We start from the raw sequence: 14,089 nt of genomic DNA, 5'->3' as shown, positions 1-14,089 counted from the left end.
TAACTAACAGAATCAGAACTAACACATAATCTAAGTCACAGTACTGTTGTACTCTATATAAGCACTCGTATAATGCCTCTTGTCAAATCACATTACTTGGTCTGAACTAAACATCATGACGCTACTTTTTATGTGTAGTCAAAGGAAATTATATTTGCCTATATCAGTACTAATATAAAATCTTTCTACGTACACTTTGATAGTTGATATTTATGTATTTTTATTTTAGATTGATGCATTACAAAACACATACATTGTTTTACACCCCTTAACTATAACTAAAATAATTGCCTCCATATGTTTGAGTACATTTTTGCAGTGTCTTTAGTCTATGTGTCCTGCTAAGTCTGTGTATGAATGTCGTGCGAGAGATGAGGTATTAAATAGCACTAACTTTAACTGGTATTTTCCCACTTTATGTAGTTTTTGCTTTAAAATTAATTTATGGCTAGAAATAAAGAAGCAATGGAAATGTATTTTCTATTTGTGAACTCTCATGTCTCCACCTGCTGCATTAAAGTCTATGAATGTATCAGTCAGCCTGACAAATATTACATTAGACATATAGCTTACTGCTAGCAGATGGCGCAGTAAATAAAGATTTAGCAGGCCCAATTCTGGATGCTAGGTTTAATCCCGAAACTCAGTGTTGAACACTGCTGACTTACAGGGTAGGAAGTTAAGAGTGGCAGGACCGCTCGGGCAGATAGTGTCTGAGACCACAAACGCACCACACCGCACATCCTACAGCGCTATCGCAGGATATTACTCAACGCTACAATGCTCTCCATCACAGCCACTCTCATCAAGAGCACCCGTGTTGTCCAGTGCGTGAGGCTGCTGCACACTTCTCCGATAAACAAAATGCCGATACAGGTGAGACTTGAGGGCAATGTAGCTAGCGTTAGCTGCCTGTGCTATGGCTTATTCAAGTAGGAGTGCGGTTGTCCTTGTATCTTGGTGGGAATTAAGTAAATAAGTCTGTCATTTGGCTCTTTAACTGTAGCTCGCCATGCTAACGGTCCGCCTATAACCCCGTCGCCATGACAGCCGTTAGAGAGGACTGACAGAATTCGTTACTTTGTTTATTACGAGCGTTAAAGTCCTCTCGTTACTTCACCAGCACTTCCTCCATACCTGCTTAGGTTGAGTTGAACGTAGCATAAAGCAAACCGTCAATGATTACAGTTGTGTCGTCTTACTGCTACAGTGGCATTTTAAACATGGCCACATGGAAAAAGAAGGATTACCCTTTTAAGGGTCGATGTAGTTTTTAAGTTATGTTGTCCTGTCTTAGTTACCTTGTTTTATATAGCGTCAGTAATACTTTAAACTTGGGAGGATAAGGTTACAGCAAAGTATCACACAGCGTGCCTGTAAATTCCCAGCTGTCCTGCGTACAAACCGTGTTTTAATAAAAGTATTCATAACATTGTAAAAGTGTAATATACATTTGAGAGCATGTTGAAAGGGCTTTTTTTTAACAGTGTGTCAACTATTAGTCGGTCAATGACAGGCTTAAATTTAGGCGTTCGGCCATCTTAACATGAGACATGGACCTGTATGTGGTTATTTGTCGCCCTCCAGTGGGCACTAGAACAAGTGCATGCTAATTATTTTTTATATTTGAATGCTGATAAGATTATCTGCTCTTCATTAGTTGCTTCACCATCAGGCTCTAATCTGAGTGTTCCTGAGAGAGCAGAGGGTTGAACAATACCTGTGTTAAATTGAATAACTGTGGAATCAAAATTGGACTTGCATATTATGTTTATCCTTATTTTACCTTTGCATCTATATAAGTGCATTAGTTATATTGTCTTCTCTATCCCCGCCAGGTTGGCGAACAACTCCCTGCAGTGGAGGTCCAGGAAAATGAGCCAGGAAATAAGGTGGCTATGGATCAGCTCTTCAAGGGGAAGAAGGGAGTTCTCTTTGCTGTTCCCGGAGCTTTTACCCCTGGTTGTTCCAAGGTTGAGCCAACAGTCTTATCTCAGTTTGCTTTGTCATGTGAACAATCATCTTTGCATCAGCTGACGTTGTATTTCTCTTGCTTCTGTCAGACTCATCTCCCAGGATTTGTGCAGCAGGCTGCTGATTTGAGGGGTAAAGGCATACAGGAGGTTGCTTGTATCTCTGTCAATGATGCATTTGTCATGGCTGCCTGGGGAAAGGAGCATGGGACAGATGGCAAGGTAAGGATTACGAGCAATTTCTGTGGCAACCTGCAAGAACTCAGATTGTGAGACAAAAGCTGACCACGTATTATCTTAGATGTTAAAGGACTTTGGACCATTTTTCTCAAACATTTTGTGTGCCTGAAGTAAATCTGGAATTCCTATTTGGCATCTATTTGTGGCGGATTTAACCCGAACTAAATCACAGCAATCTCCTTAACATTATTATAGTGCAATGGGCTGCACAATAGAGGCATTCTAGGAATTGTAAATAACTGCACACAAGCATATTTAACAATACGATGCTCACAGTGGATATTAATGGTGAGATGAGATATCATCGTCTGACTGTAATGTAAACTTACTGACAACATTTTTTGTCAGTTAAATAAATCACTTTTTTCTTCTTATATTTATACAGATGATCAGTGACCATAAAGATATGCAAAATGCACGGTGACGTTTCAGATATCAAGAGCATTAAGTTTACTGCTACTTTCTCCTGCAGGTCCGGATGCTGGCTGATCCTACTGGAGCTTTTACAAAGGTAAAACCAAATGTCTGGTATATAAAGAGGATATTTAGTGTCACTGTGTGTACTCATCTGTTTTTATTCTGCGTCTGTCTTAGGCTGTTGACCTGTTGCTTGACAGTGATCAGATTGTGCAGGCACTTGGGAACAAGCGATCTAAGAGGTAAAGACCCTTTTAGCGTATTCATGTTTTGCTAAATTAATGTCTCAATTTAAACTTTTTATCTTTATACAAACTCAAGCTGTGTCAGAAATTAATCCTTATGTACTATAATGGCACACAGATTTGGAAATGTTTGCTCAAAGGCACTAACAGTTTAATATCCATGATATTTCCATTTCTTTTGGCTAAAAATACCACTATGCAATGTGTTGATTGTACCACCCTAATACAGAGGAAACTGAGTAAGTGAGATTATTGAGTGTCTTTCAGTGAATAAGTGAAAGAAGGGGTGATTTAACGGCAGCAGACACAGAACCACTTTTTGTTTGTAGTCGTACCACTAGTATTTTTTTTAATACTAAGAAAACCACAAATACTAGACTTAATTTTATATGCACAATTTTACTCTTTTGACTTTTATTCATTCCTGGTTTGGTTCACATTTTATTTTTCTCTGAAAATCAATCTTTTATTCAGCCCAATCTTTAAAGAAGGGCCCCTAAGAGTTTACTGGTACATTTCAAGTTCATAGCTATAAATCAGTTTGTGCTTCATCCTGTGTTTCAGATATGCCATGTTGGTGGAGGATGGAGTTGTGAAGAAGGTCAATGTGGAGCCTGATGGCACTGGGCTGACTTGCAGCTTGGCCTCCAATATTCTGTCTGATCTGTAGTCTTATTAAGAGCTTCTTTACCCAAACAGCAAGCCCTGAGTTACTGTTGCACTAAAAAAAACCCAGTACAAAACCTGTTAGCCTTTTCCCTGAAGATGGATGCAAATGTGAAAAGCAGAGCTGGAAGGTAAATAATGCGCACAATTATGACCTGAATGGTCATCAAAGGAACTTTCACAATCCTCTCTATACTGTTACTCATGAACAAAAATAAAGTACACCCTGAAAGCAATAATCCCTGTTTTTGTGTATTGCTCGTAGTGTAAGTTATTCAGCGTGTTTTAATGAATCGCCACATCTTTGATCTTTTTATAATGAATTCTCAACTCAAAATAAGCATGCAGTAAAATACTTGAAGTAGTGGTCAACATTGGCCATCTCAATGGTGACAGGCATGGGCAGCAAAACCTCATAAGGGTTTTTCAGGCTTGGTACTATATGTGCTTTATTTGACTTAAAGACATTGATCTGAAATTAATTTTCAAAAGAATTTAGATATTTGTATTTAACTGAAAGCCAGTAATCGACATGTACATTTGAGTGGTCTTTGGCTAGAAAAAGTAGATAAAGATTTGCCCCCTGGAAAATGTTTAAAAATACTAATTGAACAACACATCTTTGCAAAATTGAGGCATGTTACGACAACAGCATATAGATACTTAGTTTCCCGAAATAGACAATGAGGATTGGAAGCTTGAATAAAGAGCAGGGTTGCTATATGCCACAATTTTCATTCAAAGTTCTTACGTAATCAGCTAACTTGATGGTGGTTGCGTATATTGTATGAAACAAATTCATGCAGGAGGATGGGTCGCTGCACTGCTAATGTTAACTCTAAAAGCGTTGATGGTTGAAAGTAATGACTGTATTCAAACAGTCTTTGTATTCAAAGGGTTGAGTCGTATATCCTGTGAGTCTATAAACAGGGGAGAAAAATCAGCTGTGGCTGTCATACACAACGCGTGACGTAATGACGCAAAAGAAGGCGCATTGCATTGTGGTCGCCGGTGTCTAGATAGAAACAGAAACCACACCACACTGTAGAGTGAACAACGCTGATATTCAGTCAGTACACCACGTTAATAGGTAAGTTAACCCGATGCGATAATATGGTGCGGCTGTCATAAGCTTAGATATGATGTTAGCAAAAACGTTGCGTTAGGCGATAAGAAGCCATGAAGTAAAGAGTAATTAGCTAGCTTGCTAATGTTGATGCTACGTTAGCGTTCAGTTGATATGAAGGCGCCTAAATTGTAAACTACTAGCTACGTTACTCTTTCTCCATTTTGGCTGTTCTACACTGAGATTTACTGAAGAATCACCTCAGTTCTTAACAAAAAAAGGGCTTTTCATTATAACAAGTGGTGGCTGTTGAAAGGAAATGGACGGTTATGCAGTATAAAGCTATTGATCATTAGCTTGTTGCGCTAAAGCTATTAGCGGCGAGTTCTATTGCGCGCGCAATTTAACACTGTTGATTCAACACTGTTGTTGTTGCTCAGTAAAGTAATGTGAAGTAAGTTTATCTTTATGTTTACCCAGTGTGTTTTGTCTGGCTCTAGAATTATTGGAGTAGTTGGTAAATATTAGCTGTATTTCAATTGATTAATTTGTGTAGCCTTCAGAGTGCCCGCTGGTTTCGTTTCAGGTTTCTTGTCCAACATTAAGTTAGCATTCAGCAACGGGCCTTTGTCCCCTCTCGAAATATACAGCAACGATACAATTATTACAATATTTTTGACGTTACGATTGTCTTCACTAACAAGTGTTCACTCTAAATTATCCCTGTGTTTAAATAACATTAGTTTTACCAGGAATTTCGTTGTGCCTATTCTTATTTATTAAGTGTCTATGGTGTACTCAATACAATATACACCGCTGGCAAATGCTTGAGAATGGCAATAATACGTTTTCACTATGTGTTATTTCCAAAGCTGGATTTGAAGGGAAACTAATTGTAGTGATAACTTTATAACTTTCTTTGTTAAAGAGAAACACACTTCGTGAACTAAACCCCTAGATCCCTTTACATTGTTGAAAATGCATTCAACTCCAGAATGCTTATGGGAGTCGCAGTTTTCAGTAGTACCAGGGTGGTTCACTTACACCTAACCTGCTCCGGAGCAGGTTATGTCCGAGATACGAGATTAACCTGTACTAACCACCACCTACTGACCAATCAGGTCTCTTGATTTAAAAGATACTCATCTACAACAAAAACACTGAAGCCTGAAGTACTTTTGTACTCATAAGATATGGCAGTGAGCATTTGTACAGCTTAAAATTGTGGTCTAAATCTGCCACTAACAAAAATACATCTGTGCAACGTATTGATCTAATTTAACACACGAGTGTTATAATAAATAAATCATGCTCTAAAATGATGTAGCAGTGATATTATTATATTTGCACATTTACACAGTCTGCATTTTTTCGCTATTTGTCCTTCCTGCATTCAGCAGCTGAAGCTGAGTGCATTTTGAGTCTGGATTATGTGTACCTTCTTCATATCTTTCTGAAATCATAGTTTGCTCTGAGTTTGTAAAATATGCAGATTAGCTGACTTGCCCGTGTTTAGATTGGCCGTTTGCTCCAGACAACGCCCCTTTTAATGTGAGCATGCTCATAGAAACCCTTGGTTGACTTATCAGGTTGATAACCAGAGTTGTGTGACAGTTTAGTGCGATCTCCTCAGGTAAAGTGAAGCCAGATCAGGAAAAGAGACCCTGGGTATGTTGAACTTGCTTCGTAGTATAGGCCCGATGACCTCTATCACTCTGTAGTCCAGTTTCATTATGATAACAATCACAAGGAAAGCTATCTAGAGTTAAAAGTTTATGTTAAGATTTCCAATTAATTTGTACAGAACTTCTAAAGCTGCTAAAATGTTCAAATAATGTAAATGAAAATACATAAATCTGAAGCTGAGAGTCGCTTGTTAAATCCAGTTGGCCATTACCCATTAGCTAGAAACTGTGCAGAAAGAACGAAGAGGAGAAACAAAATGAAAGTGAAAATTAAATGAGGTGTTACATTTCTCTGTGGAGGGAATTTTACTGTATTTTAATTTCTGTTTGGTTTTTGTTGCAGTTCAGAAGCTGTTGATCTGTTACCACCTTCAAAGCAGCCATGTCGTCGACATCCCAAAAACATAAAGACTTTGTGGCAGAGCCTATGGGAGAGAAGTCAGTGACAGCTCTTGCAGGCATTGGTGAGGTCCTTGGTAAACGACTGGAGGAGAAAGGCTTTGACAAGGTGAGAGTTTTGATTCTTTCGCCTTTTTAAGCTGTATATTAGACACAAAATTCAAAGTACATTGGCACAGTTGATTGGCTTCTTGACCAAAAAATTAACAAAATTATTTAAAAAAAGAAATGTTAAGGTTCCTTTGTAGTGATTTTTAGTTAAGTAATTATTCTGATCGTAATTTGACATATTAAACACAAGTGCTCTGCTATATTAAAGCAACATTGAAAGTTCCACTTCATATGAATGTTGTCCGCGTGGTGGAGCTGTCAGAGAAAACTTGCTTGTGCTGTTTGCTCGGTTCAGAATAAACAGCAGCTACTGACGCGTGCAGTCCTTTTAAACAGTAGCATTCCTGCCTTGATTTTCTTTTGTGTGTTCACCTGCAGGCGTACGTTGTCCTCGGGCAGTTTCTGGTGCTAAAGAAAGACGAGGAGCTTTTCCGGGACTGGCTGAAGGACACTTGCGGCGCAAACGTCAAACAACAAGGTGACTGCTATGGCTGTCTGAGAGAATGGTGTGACGCCTTCTTATAAAGCATTCAGTCATTGTTTTTTACTTCTGATGTCCAAACTGTACATTACCTCTTCACTGATCTTGATTCAATTCTGCTGCACCATATGTTTGGAATGACACTGTACACACTAAGGAGGTTTCTAAATGGCACTCACAGCGTGTGTTTCTTAAATCCTTTGATCCCCAAAAAACAATTCAAAAGCGCCATCAAGGTTTTGGTGACAATTAATCTAGATCTACTTATTTTTCCTGCTGTTAGATGTGTTGCAGACATTTTGACTTGACTTTTGACACTCATGGATCCTTTCCATTGGGGTGTACTAGTAATGTAGCCTTTGCTATATGTGTGCGCCTGTGTTATGACACGTCAAAATGTCTGCGGCCTACAGAGAAGCTTCAGATTGAATGTCTAGTTTCCAGATTCGGGAATGCTGATCATTTTCATAATTTGAATTTCACTTGTACTTCCTTTTTAAAGGGTGGATTTTACATGTATGGTTCATCCATTGTTGGTCATGCCCCGAGATTTTACAGTTTTATCATTACACGTCTAGTTTGTTCTCTGTTAAATGTTAAAACTTAATGTTTGTAATGTTTGTTTCTGTTGAGCTCATATTTTGGTTTCCCCTAAATGTTTTGATGTACCAGTACAATCCAGTCTAATACAGTCTTTCGACTCTTGGCTTTCTCGTCCTGTTTGCCTTTTATTTCAAAGCCATTTTAAATTGATGTAAGCTGTATTTTTTCTAAATAGCTCATCTTATCCCAGATTAGTACCATGTACTGTGCACCTACAATGTTTCTATGGTTTCTTTGAAGAGGTGTCTTGCAGTGGGTGTGACTGATTTTATATGACACACAAAAACTAAACCTCAGAACTAATGTGACGCTGTCTTAACAGAGAAGGATTTTTTTTAATAGGACAAAATCTTTTAACTTTTAATCCTGTAAATGGTGAAGCAAACATGGCCGCCTGGTCTGCTCGAAGCTTGTTTTAACCTGAAGATGGAAATGTATGTAAATAAAGATGCAGATACAACAAACTCAAACACTGTCAGAAACGTGTCAATCTATTGCTGGTGAGTGGGCTGCAGTCTTACGTTAGATTACAGTACAAGTAGCTAGACATTAATGCTAATGTGTTAGCAGTGACACATTTTCCCTGTCTGAATTGAGCTGCAATAAGACGTTCAGAGTGATGCGACTTGTTGGTGTTAAGATGATAGAAAAAAACAAACTCATTTGATTAAACAGTGTCAGATTTATAGCAGCCATCTAAATCGATCAGCATCCTTTTTGTTCATTAACAGTGAAGAGGCTAATGTAGTTCACATGCTGTACTTTTATTATAGAATGTATTCAAGCTTCACTAGAGGTCGATTTTAATTTTGCCAATCAAAAACAAAAGAGGTGAAACCGACCCAATCAGTGACCTGTCTTTTTATTACCTCTAAACTGCAAGTCACTGATCTAAGTTTCCGCTGGCTTTAAATGGAGCTGGACAAACTCGCACAGTATATATTTTACAACACCAACAAGCCTGATGTAGGTCAGGTCTTCATAACTAAGATATTAATATTGATATTATCTTACATGAGATGCCTTAATGCATGCTAGTTTAACCATTTTATTCAGAGGATGTATACAACCTGCTGTAGTGCATGAGCAGACTGTGTCACATTATCTTCCACGCCACCAGCTGTTTAAAGGTGTAACCGTTGTGTAGCAGCTTTTTGTTCAAACGCTGGCTGATGTGTTTGCATTTTACTGTGAAACTCTTCAGTTTTTATAATGCTGTTAATATTACAAAATAAAAGGCGAGTGTCAGATTTGGACATGCTTGTGGGTTTTTTTTAATGTGTTCAAAGAAATTCACAGATGAGAGACGACGATTGGTAACAGGATGTTTTATTTCAATGCCTGATAGTCCATGTTTACTTTTTCACCAAAGCTCCAAATTTCACATTTGCAACATATTGGAAATACATTGGTTATGTTTTGAAATGTTCCAGAGCAGGGGGCTCGCATGAGTCTCATCATGTCAGAGATGTCATGTGATGAGATCATCGCCAAGAAAGCTACATATGAAAGCAGAACTAAAGCGTTGCCTGTATTGTAGATGGAAAAATGACTCAGCTCCCTTCACATGAATGATTAGATGTTAGATTATTCCTTGATTTCCTGGAAACCTCTGCTCTGGAGACCCTCCCTTTAAAAGTACATTATAACTGCAGTTTTTGCTTTAAAGAAATAGAAAATTGTTCCTACGACACTCATAAGTTTCCTTAAATGGCTTTGATTACATGTTTAATATCCATAACACTTGGAATGTTTTTTATTTTGGGTCTATGTGCTATAAAACCTGTTTTCGACCGTGATCAGATGACCAGAATCAATGCTTGTTTCACAGTAGCACCTATGCGCGCACACACGCTTTCACATTCACACTACAGCAACAGTAGAAATAAGCGAAATCTTAAAACCTTTAAATAAATAAATTATATGATCATAATCCACATGTAAACAGCTGGTAGATACAGGTAACTGCCAAAACAGGAAACACCAAAGCGTAATGAGGAATACAAAATGTGGGATGCAAAAAACCTCTATTTAAAAGCAAAGCATGAATCTGAAGTGTTATCACATCCTTCTACAAATGGAAACACTGTCAGTTATGGGAGATGTTGTTCTTAATAACCTAACATAGGCTTTTCTTTTTCTCAGTTGCCAGATTTCACATGTATGAGACCTGTAGCACCGCCATAATCCATACAACTAATATGGGAATTTATCTTCCCAGTTTAAATGCTGCAGAATCCACATGAAGCCACGTAAGACACTTGATGCTCAGACTGTTTCCTGTCTGGCAGTTACACGTAAAATATATATGAGCATGAAATGACTCTTTTCATCCACATGAAAGCTGTTCTTTAAAATGTGTTTCTGATACTCTTTACTTGATTGAATGTTAAAGTTTCAAATCCCCGCGCTCTAACACTGAGACAGACGTTAGCAGTTCAACAATTTGGATCTAGACATTTCGTTGTAATTGATTATGTACTGTACATCGGCAGCTTTTATGCAAGGTTACTATAGTACATAGATGTCTTATTTCGATTGGAAGTACATGTACACACTGTACATACATGTACATACTGTACAGCTGTACTTTTAATCACAACAATCCCTGATTGGTCTCAAAGCAGAGCACAGAAGAACTTCTTCTCCCTGAACGGGTTCTCTGAGGTGGGCACGGGGCTGATCAGGGGGTCGTCACAGGAGTGCGCGTCGCAGTACGCCATCAGGTCGGCTGCGGCCTTTGATACCTGCGGATGAGAAGGATCAGATTTTGGGCTCATGGACATGATTAAATTAAATTAGTTTGTCCTCAGTTAAATGACAGTTTATTATTTCATTTCAGGAATTTGAACTCAAAGTGTGGTGTGTTAAGATGTTCAAGTTATCCTCTGGAAAGTGTACGTTATTTCAATGTTTCCATTACAGATGAGCCAATAACATATTTTCTTTCTCCATACTGATACTTACACTTGAGTTGTAGCAAATACCTGTTTCAATATAAAAATATCATTAAAAGTTTCTAACAGCTGTATACTTCTAACCCTGTATGGCTTTTGATGGATTTTGTTGTATGGCTTGGCTCAATACACTGAAGGAATCCTAACCTAAAAACAGGCTGAGCTAACGTTAGCGCTAGCTCAGCTATCAGACTCTTCTGACAACTTCTGTGACCAAAGAGGGTCAGAGAATACCTCATTATTAATATGAAACTGTTTTATTTACTGTTTTTAACATTTGTTAATTATCTTTATTAAAGAAATAAAAGAATACAGCTGAAGTGTGTGATGGAGAAAACGCTAATCGCTGACATTTTGTTAGCTTGATGATTAACTTCACATCTCTTCGAGCAGCATACTGTGACTGTTATTTTTACATGTTAATTGACCTGAAATCAGCTCCTCTCTGCCAAACTAAAACAGCAGTTCTGTCATCCATAATATATCTTATTGTTTTGTTGGCTACTGTTTAGTAGAAGAAGATACAAGTTGATGTTTGGGGAGCTAATATATTATAGATTATTATTACATTGACTGGCCTACTCTCCAATATACTATACTGCAGTTTGGGCTGTACTGAAAGTATGGGCATCAGAACAGCTTTGGTTTCATTCCTCTTTAAGATGCTTACAAGAAGGAAACCTTCATCTTGTTTGTCTTTCTGTTACAACAGTTTTCTGTTTTGTTTCTTTCTCAGGTTTGTTCTGAGGGTAAAGTTATATATTCTACAGCAGACTATTAAAACCACTTGCGTACACAGGGTCATACAGATTTACTATTATGGAGTCTCTGTGACCCTTTGAAGACAATAAGTGCATTGTCTAACAGTGTACTGGATGTGATCTGTATTATTCCCTATTTGATTTCTTAATTGTAAATCTTTTTCCAGAATGTTCTGGCACCAAATGGCTTAAGAAAATACATTTTTGTCCTAGGTTTATGAATATCATATTCAATTTTTTTCACTTATAATGGTGGTCCCAATTTACATCCCCTCACAAGATCCGTTCACAGTGTCGTGTCTTTAGCTAGTAATGACTGAACATCATTCAAACCCCCAAAAATGGGATTGAATGAATGTTTTCTTTGCCAAAGCTGGACCAAATTAAAATGACGAATGTGTCTTGATATAAAAGATGCAAAGCTAACACTATTATAAATAATTGTAACAGGAGTATTGATTCATTTGAAGAAAGCGGATGTTTGTGGTTACAAAGGTATCTCGATACATCAGTGCACACAGGAGTCACAGAACATGGGGATAATAATAGACTGTAAACAACACAGGATCAATAACAGCAGACACTGAATCACTACATTTTTACTACAATAAAAAACGTGTGAATAACACAACATATTTAATCTATGCAGCAGCTGAAAACACGTCTGTAAAACATGACATTATTAGCATTATATATACGTTTATGCCCTTTATGGTATCTTTAAGAGAGGAGCTGCCTCTATAGGAACATGACAGGAGCAACTAGCACTTGGAAACTGTCCAGTGGGGAGCATTGATTGTGATTGCCTTTGAGAGGGTCACCGCTGCCTTCCTTCATCTGTAAAGCAACGTGTGGATCATAAAAGATTGTCAAAATTCTTCAGGGAAATCCTTTCTACTTTGATGTGAGGCTCTATATTTACAAAAGACGAACAACTGTAGAGCCTGACTATGTTTTTAATCTGAGGCGAGGTGATGCTTTCATAGAAATCGTTTAATACGGATGTGGTAGAATTATCAAGACTTGTGATCTGTAACGACATATCCTTTACCTATAACACAAAGTTCCCTGTTGGACAGTATGATACCTTTATTTTAGCTTTTCAGCTGCGTTATTTAATCCACTGTGCTGTTTTTATTAATTGCTTCATCTCTGACTGTGAGGCGTTCAGATTGTCTTACCTTTATCCTGCAGAAACTGGCCTCTATCTTCAGTTGCTCCACCAGCTTCCTGGCCTGGCCGACACTCATGGTGCTGTTCACTGGGGTGTCTCCTTTCATCCTGGCCACAAACACAGCAACATTTAATGACTTTAAACTGGAAATGCATTCTGTAAATGTTTGTTTTTATTTTTATTAGATTGAATTGAATTAGGTTTCCTATAATTGTGCTTCCCCAGGAATTAAATCTTGACATCATTCTTTCCTTCTTTGTCTAAATGTATTTCTAAATAAACAAAAAGCTATACTGTTTAAAGGTTAAAAGTATGTATGATTTAAATGTGTATATCCTTTGCACACTTTTATTAATTGAAAGCAAAATAGCTTTTTATTATAACTTTAAAAATTATAGTAATTTATTGTTCAATTTTGGCAGCTTTGGCTACAAAGCACGGGTGAAGCCAGCATGAAACCAGTCTCAAGCATTGAAACATGAATACCGTCAGTATTGTGTCATAGGATTGGCACAGCTGCTACATTATGTCATCTTATAAGGCATCAAAAAATATATATACATTATCAAATGCAACCATAACATTTAAACTGGGCCAAATGGTCAGATTTATTCACCATGGCCCACAGATTTTTCCTCCACGAGCAAGAAAAAGCACTGAGATATCAAATGTAGGATGAAATAAGCACCACAGCCGCACTGACATACATGAGATCATGAACAAATATGAACATGAATGAAAAAATGTGTCAGAGATGGAAAAGGAACAAGTAGGATGGATTGTCAACAGGGTAGGAAAAAAACAGAGCAGCAAAAGAGCAAATCTATGTGAACCATTCTGGACCTTTCCCCATTGTCTTTCTCCTTCTCCCTCCATCCTCCCCCTTTCCTCCTTACCCGTATTATATTCCTCTTCAGGTGCAGTCTTCCCCCCTCTTCTCTCTCTTTTTCCTCTCTTTTTCTCTCCCCTCTGTGAGCGTGTGTTTGGTGGTATCAGTGTAGCCGGACCCCACCCCTCACAGACAACAGCCTGGATGGTACCCTGCTCTGTACAGTCCAGTGCACTGCAATTCTGCCACAATGAGCACTAGATTTCTGGTGGATGGATAGGATCCCCCCCTCTGTGGTGAGTGGTATCTGCCAGACAGGGGGAGGGGGAGCCATTAGTGAAGGTTTTCTTATGAGGGTGGATCGTACCATATTTGTGCCTAGGAAAAAGGGGCCAACTGGAGTCTTTGGGGTTTAAATCTCTGACATGGAGCAAGGTGGTGATGTGTGGTTTTGTTTTTTTTGTGATAAAAGATTATTTACA

At 38.1% G+C, this 14,089-nt stretch overlaps 3 protein-coding genes across 4 annotated transcripts; 2 read left to right on the top strand and 1 right to left on the bottom strand.

Annotated features, from left to right (window-relative positions):
• Positions 1–641: 641 nt before the first annotated feature.
• On the top strand, positions 642–3,780 carry prdx5 (peroxiredoxin 5). Its single transcript, XM_069672108.1, has 6 exons — positions 642–876; positions 1,839–1,973; positions 2,064–2,195; positions 2,686–2,724; positions 2,808–2,872; positions 3,440–3,780. Exons 1-6 carry the CDS (start codon positions 781–783, stop codon positions 3,543–3,545), a joined length of 573 nt encoding a protein of 190 aa, XP_069528209.1. The 5' UTR covers positions 642–780; the 3' UTR covers positions 3,546–3,780.
• A 767-nt stretch (positions 3,781–4,547) lies between these two features.
• Positions 4,548–9,142, top strand: banf1 (barrier to autointegration nuclear assembly factor 1). Of its 2 annotated transcripts, none has more exons than XM_069666821.1 (3): positions 4,548–4,631; positions 6,636–6,800; positions 7,181–9,142. In XM_069666821.1, exons 2-3 carry the CDS (start codon positions 6,675–6,677, stop codon positions 7,325–7,327), a joined length of 273 nt encoding a protein of 90 aa, XP_069522922.1. In that variant the 5' UTR covers positions 4,548–4,631; positions 6,636–6,674; the 3' UTR covers positions 7,328–9,142. The 2 variants fall into 2 exon arrangements, with proteins under 2 accessions (XP_069522922.1, XP_069522931.1); XM_069666830.1 differs by lacking the exon at positions 4,548–4,631 and adding an exon at positions 6,190–6,275.
• Positions 9,143–9,198: 56 nt separating this feature from the next.
• gng3 (guanine nucleotide binding protein (G protein), gamma 3) lies at positions 9,199–13,862 on the bottom strand. Its single transcript, XM_069666833.1, has 3 exons — positions 13,675–13,862; positions 12,786–12,885; positions 9,199–10,633 (listed from the first exon to the last, which is right to left on the bottom strand). Exons 2-3 carry the CDS (start codon positions 12,882–12,884, stop codon positions 10,505–10,507), a joined length of 228 nt encoding a protein of 75 aa, XP_069522934.1. The 5' UTR covers position 12,885; positions 13,675–13,862; the 3' UTR covers positions 9,199–10,504.
• Positions 13,863–14,089: the final 227 nt, after the last annotated feature.

The sequence above is a fragment of the Semicossyphus pulcher genome, unplaced genomic scaffold (genome assembly GCF_022749685.1).
Source record: "Semicossyphus pulcher isolate SPU_LCO1_2020_fin unplaced genomic scaffold, fSemPul1.0.p SCAF_10, whole genome shotgun sequence".
Taxonomy (NCBI): domain Eukaryota; kingdom Metazoa; phylum Chordata; class Actinopteri; order Labriformes; family Labridae; genus Semicossyphus; species Semicossyphus pulcher.
This window is presented reverse-complemented; position numbering and strand designations above follow the sequence as displayed.

What these genes read in the sequence shown, in the direction of transcription:
- prdx5 (XM_069672108.1), top strand. Translation starts at nt 781, where the DNA reads ATGCTCTCCATCACAGCCACTCTCATCAAGAGCACCCGTGTTGTCCAG. An exon ending in TTACCCCTGGTTGTTCCAAG is followed by an intron (nt 1,974 to 2,063) that starts GTTGAGCCAACA and finishes TGCTTCTGTCAG; the next exon opens with ACTCATCTCCCAGGATTTGT. An exon ending in AGCATGGGACAGATGGCAAG is followed by an intron (nt 2,196 to 2,685) that starts GTAAGGATTACG and finishes TTTCTCCTGCAG; the next exon opens with GTCCGGATGCTGGCTGATCC.
- banf1 (XM_069666821.1), top strand. Translation starts at nt 6,675, where the DNA reads ATGTCGTCGACATCCCAAAAACATAAAGACTTTGTGGCAGAGCCTATG. An exon ending in AGGAGAAAGGCTTTGACAAG is followed by an intron (nt 6,801 to 7,180) that starts GTGAGAGTTTTG and finishes GTTCACCTGCAG; the next exon opens with GCGTACGTTGTCCTCGGGCA.
- gng3 (XM_069666833.1), bottom strand. Translation starts at nt 12,884, where the DNA reads ATGAAAGGAGACACCCCAGTGAACAGCACCATGAGTGTCGGCCAGGCC. An exon ending in CCAGTTTCTGCAGGATAAAG is followed by an intron (nt 10,634 to 12,785) that starts GTAAGACAATCT and finishes TCTCATCCGCAG; the next exon opens with GTATCAAAGGCCGCAGCCGA.